Consider the following 6,776-nt stretch of genomic DNA (forward strand, 5'->3'; position numbering starts at 1 on the left):
TTGGCATCTTCACCTTGAGTGCCCAGAGGACCTTGTCCCTTGTCCCTGAGCTGCACCATTGAAGTGAACACGGCCATCGCGGATGGGAAATTGTAGGTCTGCTGACCACCAGGCACTTGTTTGTCTGCGCAGGCAGCTGTACACACAGCACGCAGCTTGCTGCGGGGTATCTGGGGATATTCTCTGAGCTTGTTGTTGGAGGGGTAGAAGTCACTTTGCATGCCGCGCTCTCTCTCCCCTGCAGGCACAAATCAGATTATTGCTCCATTTTACATAAGTCCCCGGCTTTATTGCTTAGACATGTTCCCCTGGTGTGTAATGAAGTCATTATGAACGCTCCGAGACAATGTGTGGGTTTTATAAAGAAAAATAATGTTTTCTTGTCTGCCGCGTGGTGTATCCCCCCCCAACCTTCTAGGACGAGCTACAAGTGAGCCGATCAGAACCTCCGGTGCTCCGGATTTGTGTCCTCCAATCTTTCTTTGTCCCAGAATTCCCTGGGAGCTATTCATTGGAGCTTCCCTATCCCGACCGACCGTCTCCTAATGGGTCTAAGTGCCATTTAGCCATCACTGAGGCATCAAAAAACACTCCTTCGGGATTTATGGCCATCTGATCTGTAAACTCCCATCGCCACTAATGATTGACTTCTGAACTTGGAGCAATTAGAGCATTTCAAACACAAAATAAGTGAAACCCTTAAAGGCTTCTGAAGCACTTATTCCAAGGAGGAAGACCACCCCGAGCTCCATCACCATGTACAGGACACCCACCCGGAACTATCTTATCTATCTATCCATCCATCCATCCATCCATCCATCCATCCATCCATCCATCTATCTATCTATCACTGGTTTGATTAGAACCAGCAAGTATAATTTTTTATGTTAAGTGAAGCATCAGGTTATGTGCCAATGTAACACTTCCAGGTATTTATTACCTCTCACAGAAGAAGCATAGAGCCTGCAGCAAGTCAGACAGAGCCCACTTAATTTCCTGGCCGAGTATGTCCAGCATCATCTAACTCTTTACTCTCCAGCCTGACTGTCCTTGGCCCGCCCCTTTCCTTCATTGGCTTTCAGTTCTTTCAATCATGGAGGCTCAGCATCACCATGGCATTAGCTAGGGTGGTCTGCATGTAAATGCTGCCTGCATTAGAACACCCACTCCTCCACAATGACACCTGCTCATATTTTATATTTGCATAACTCCTCCCAAGAGCCTGCCCACTTTTTGCATCAGTGCTGAGGGCTCTTGAGCGGAGTGATGAGGCAGGGTGCTGTGATGTTTACAGGAAGCTACGTACAGCTAGTTATATGATAGTGCCCCTTTAATGAGGGCCCCGGGTTCATGTACTCATCAGACTCCCAGGTTACCCTGACGCTGGAGTTTTGGATAACACGGCTTTTACTATGGCATTTAAATAGCTTAATAGCTCCGTAATGGAGGGAAACCACTCGCTTTTCAAGCTGCCGCTTCCTCCGCTGCTCCCTGCAGAAGCAATAATTTGGGATATTTTTAGCTGCATCTACTAAATGGTTTTGGCAAAGGTAGTAATTGATTTGGATGACAAAGCGAAGGTGCGTGGTACAGCGGAAAGGCTCCCCGTACACCAGGAGACAGGAAAGATTGCTCTACTGAGCATAGATGGCTTCCGTCCCGCGACGGCTAAATTATGTCATTTATACGGTGACAAGGGGAGACGCGGTGATTATTAAAACTGATGGACAGAACGAGAACAGCAACATGGAGGAATGCTTCTGTAGATGTAATGGACTGTGATACTATCTATCTATCTATCTATCTATCTATCTATCTATCTATCTATCTATCTATCTATCTTTCTATCATCTACAGTTGTATAATCTTCCCTTTTGCTTGAGTTAGCCCACTCGATTCTCAAGATGCATGAGTCAGTCGTCACCCTATAACAGGAAGTGCCTGAGCAATTCTTATTGCAGGATCACCAGGATTTACTACAATCTCAGTCCAAATGAGTAAACTAAACATGAGATTGTTGTCCATCCCGGGAGCGAGCTTGGAACGGTGACTACTTTACAACACACACAGGGATCATGGGGAACAAAAGTAACTCCCCTCCAGAAGGAAGGACAGTGTCAGCACCAATTCAGAGATGATTGGAGGATCTACAGCCGAGTTATACACCAATAAGATACATTGTAGTTACTAGTTATGGTACTTGAATGTATTTTTAAGAGTTAAAGGAGAACTATGGGGTCAGGGCTTTTCCCCATAGTTCTCCTTAGGGTAACGCTAGTTTGTGTCCTCCCGTCACCCTAAGCTCAGTATACCGCGAGCTACAGCTCGCGGTATACTGAGATGCCGGAGCGGATCCCGACATCGATGTTGAGATCCGCCCAGCTGCGTGAGTGACAGCTGGCTCTGCCTATCTAGAGGCAGAGCCAGCTGTAAAAGCCCCCCTTCCCCATCCGTTCCGCCAGTCAGCGCTGGAGGATGGGAGCGGGGGGTATCCAGCCCCTCCCCTGTCACGGCAGAGAGCTGTGACAGGATCGAGAAGTGAGCGAACGCCGGTATGTGTTCTCTCACCTCCCGATCTACTGAACCGACCTGTGACAGCCTCATTGTCACAGGTCGGCTAGAACTATGAGGTCAGTGAAAAACACTCACCTCATAGTTCTCCTTTAAAGCTGCAGATTTAGATTGTAAGCCCTCAGTTGACTGTCCCCTCCTCTCTCTGCCGGCGTCCATGAGCAAGATGGCCACCGGCACCTATCAATAAGATTGCCGCGCATGCAGCGGTGACCCGGTAACCGCTGCGGGTGACACCCAGCCTTGGGACGCCCCTGACTTTAAGCAGTTTTCATTAAAATCATTAAAAAACTCCTGAGTTTACTGTCACTGATCCGCCAGCGCTGACTAGCCTCTAGATAGGCAGAGCCAGCTGTCAGTCACGCAGCTGGGCGGATCCCGGCACAATTGTCAGGATCCGCTTCAGCTGCGGCGTCTCAGTATACCGCGAGCTACAGCTTGCGGTATACTGAGCCTAGGGTGACAGGAGGATGCTAGTTTGTGCCCTCCCATTACCCTAAGGAGAACTATGGGGAAAAGCCTTAACCCCATAGTTCTCCTTTAACTAAAATAGTACCTGTTGATCCTGAAGGCTCATGTTCAGGCCCCTCTTGGAATCGGTAGACAACGCTCTATTGTCACCTGGTCACATGTACCTCTGGTGGAGACTACAAGCGGCCATGCAGACTCACATTGCGCAGCCATGGTCTAGTGTTGTCACCCTCAGGAAACCAGTCCAGAGCAATGATGTGCAGCTGATGCAGGAGCGAGTGCATGTAGACAGGAAGTGGCTGCAGGAGTTGCCAAAAGTATGGTGAAAAAAAGAAAAGTATTTTATATTTTAAAAAGTAGCAATTTTTTATGTTATACGTTGTTTTTGCAAACGAAATGTCATCCGGTTTGGGTTTGCCAGTTGAACGTGGTTCTACAAAAATATGGGGGTCTCCATGCATGGCCCCTGGGGGTCCACCTTTGTCTGGCAGTGACTGTGCATGTCACAGACTTAAGTCAGCTCCCCTTCCTGTAAACCCTTTCTGTCGCTGTAGAGGATTTTCAGCCTTTTCACCGTGGAATTTGATGGACATGCAGAGTGAGTCTCTTAAGTGAGCATGATGTGTGTGGAATGTCCCTGACGCCTCGCTATATGTCTGACTCGTGAGTTATATCTTTGCCTGGGGCACCTGCTGAAGGATCCCTGCATGACTGAGAACCTTTCAGGGGCTCTCCGCGGCAAGAAAGACAAACAGGGCTGAAGCTGTGGGCCGTCCCCGCACCTAGCAATGGCACCTCAACTGAGGCCAGGGCATGGGGCCCGCAAAGTGTACCGCCAGCATCTGATAGGGCAGAGCTGTGTGTATGCCGGGCAGAGCTGTGTGTATGCCAGTCGCTGTAGGGCAGCTTCCAATGTATTCGAGGGCTCATTCACACTCCATAAGGTGCCAACAGAAAAGGTGACTTTCTGAACACCACGGAGTGATATTTGCATGCACGTGGTGCAGAGGCGTAACTAGAAACCTCGGGGCCCCGGTGCAAGAAACAATGAAGGCAAATAAAATATAAACCCTTGCAGTCGGGATATACCAATACCTGTTTTTCGTTATTGAGTACGAGTAACGATTTTTATGTTTCGGTACTCGCCGATACCGAGTACTGATACCAGTACTTCCGCTAGTATGGTGCCGGCTTCCCGGGCAATCAGGAAGACGGGCAGCGTGTCATTACTTGCTGCCCGGCTTCTTGATTGCCCGGGAAGGCGGCTCAATGCTTTTTGACCGGTTCCATGCTAATTGGTCGGGAAGCCAGCTTCCCAGCCAATCAGCTTTGAGACAGCTGTTTGGCCGGCTTGATGTTGATTGGCCAGGAAGCCAGCTTCCCAGCCAATCAGCATTGAGCCGGCTTCCCGTCCAATCAGGAAGCCGGGAAGCTGGACATTACTTGCTGCCCGGCTTCCTGACTGGCCAGGAAGCCGGCTCCAAGCTGTTTGGCCTGATCAATGTTGATTGGCCGGGAAGCTGGCTTCCCAGCCAATCAGCATCAAGCCAGTTCCTGGCCAATCAGGAAGCCGAGAGGTGAGTCATTATCCGCCACCTGGTTTCCTGATTGGCTGGGTAGCCGGCCCAATGCTGTTTGGCCGGCTCGATGCTAATTGGCTGCGAAGCCTGGCCAATCAGGACCGAGCCAGCCAAACAGCATGGAGGCGGATTCCTGGTCAATTAGGAAGCTGGGCAGTGAGTCATTACCTGCCACCCGGCTTCCTGATTGGCCAGGAAGCCAGCTCCATGTTCCCTCACGGCACTGCCAGTCAGGGGAAATCTCCCTCTGACCAGAAGTTCCAGTATCGTGGAAAGTATCAATCGCAGCCTGTTGGTCATGTTGATCCTTTGGGCTCAATACTATGAGCTCCAGACATGATGGGAGTTCTGATTTTGTCTTACTTCCTGTTCTGTCTGGAGTCAGAGAGTCAGCAGACCAGCCAGTCAACCAGCATTTTCAAAAAGTAGCTTCTATATGGAACCACTTGACTGTCTGGGGTAGCTACATGTTAGCTTCACTTCTGCAGTCACAGAGCAAACGGAGGACTGTATATAATGCACAGCAAAGTGTGCACAGTGAAGCAGTGTGGAGTACATACACTACAGCACAGTGTTCAGAGTGAATCAGCGTTCAGTACAATATACAGCACAATGTACAGAGTGGAACCTTCTTATCATATCCTGCGTACCGTTGCCCCACTATATATTCTGGGCTGTTCAGATGCTACTGCCTCCGCCAGATGAACACAGCAACCCCGAAATGCGTATGGACCGCGGCCAAGAGAGGGGAGCTATCACATGACACCAGAAAAGGCAATTTGCTCCCGCTTGGTTCGGAGCTTGTAGAGAATATTCTATTTCCCTAGGACGATTAGAGTGAATGTCAGGTGAATGGCAGGTGAATGTCTCCCAATGTCTCCGGCATGTTACAAATTTAATTTTTCTTTGCTTTTCTGTGATCTGTTGCCCGCAGATATCCGAGAGACGGCGTTCGTCTACGCCATCACCGCCGCCGGAGTGATCCACGCCGTGACCCAGGCCTGCAGCATGGGAGAGCTGATGCAGTGCGGATGCGAGGTGACGCGGAACTGGGGGCCCCCTCCGCATCTGGCCATCGGGCCGGGGGCCGACGGCTCGGCCTGGGAGTGGGGAGGCTGCGGCGACGATGTCGAATACGGCTACGAGAAGTCGCGCCAGTTCATGGACGCCAAGAGGAAGAAGGGGAAAAGCGACATACGAACCCTGATAGATCTCCATAACAACGAGGCCGGGCGACTGGTGAGTGGAAGAATGTGCCATCAGGTCCAATTGGCAATCACGCCGGACGTGTCCGAACATTCAAAGTTTGCTAAAGCAGACCAGTCACAGGCCTGACAAACTACACACATGCAGAGGTTACCTTCTGAAAACTGCCTGTCAATACGATTAGTGGATCCAGAAATGCCGGCAGCTGAAGTTCAGTGCAAATCTTGACTTGTGTAAAAGTCAGTGACCTCCCAAAGCACTCTATTGGTCCTTTCATGTGATGAGCAGTCTCATTGGCCAATAAAGAGGTAGGAGAAAATAGGAAAGACAAGCAGAACCTCATGCAAGTGTCTCTCCCTAGATGATATTCTCAACATAGTAATACTAGGAGCTTTGTAGGGGATGTGTGTGACTTGACCTCAAGCTCTGCATGGACATATATATATGAAATCCTTTGCTCTGCAGCCAGCTGTCACATGCCTGTCAGATACAGTTAAACATTTGTTGTTTCCAATGATGTCATTGTGCACACAAGATTTCCCAGATATCATCATCCTCCTGTATTCGGATCACTGCCTTTCTCAGGAGTCTATACAGAGCTTGAGGTCACGTCACCCACATTCCCTGCAAAGCTCCTAGTAATACCAGGGCTGGATGTACTCTCTCTGATGGCCCCATGACCAGGTTCCTAATTGTGCCGCCCTTCCCGCCAACCACCCCATCCCCCCAATGGAGAATGGCAACCAGAAGGGCAGCAGCGTTGGTTTTAATTTTTTTGAAAACTTTTTTATCACTTATTTATTTTTGTAATTATTTTTTTTACTTTTAAAAATTGTTATTTATCTTATCTTTTATTTTAATTTATGATTTTTTACTTTTTTATCACTTTTTTTTTTATTATTATGATTTCTTATCTTTTACTTTTTTTTCGTTTTTATAATTTTTTCA

At 48.8% G+C, this 6,776-nt stretch overlaps 1 protein-coding gene across 1 annotated transcript in view; it reads left to right on the forward strand.

Moving 5' to 3' along the window:
• The window catches only part of WNT6 (Wnt family member 6), an 81,078-nt gene that overhangs the window by 59,546 nt on the left and 14,756 nt on the right, over positions 1 to 6,776 (forward strand). The window contains exon 3 of the mRNA XM_018573436.1: positions 5,557 to 5,861. Coding sequence (XP_018428938.1) covers positions 5,557 to 5,861 — 305 coding nt within the window. The remainder of the gene's footprint in view (positions 1 to 5,556; positions 5,862 to 6,776) is intronic.

Source organism: Nanorana parkeri, unplaced genomic scaffold, assembly GCF_000935625.1.
Source record: "Nanorana parkeri isolate BGI_ZX_2015 unplaced genomic scaffold, ASM93562v1 scaffold2378, whole genome shotgun sequence".
Classification (NCBI taxonomy): Eukaryota; Metazoa; Chordata; class Amphibia; order Anura; family Dicroglossidae; genus Nanorana; species Nanorana parkeri.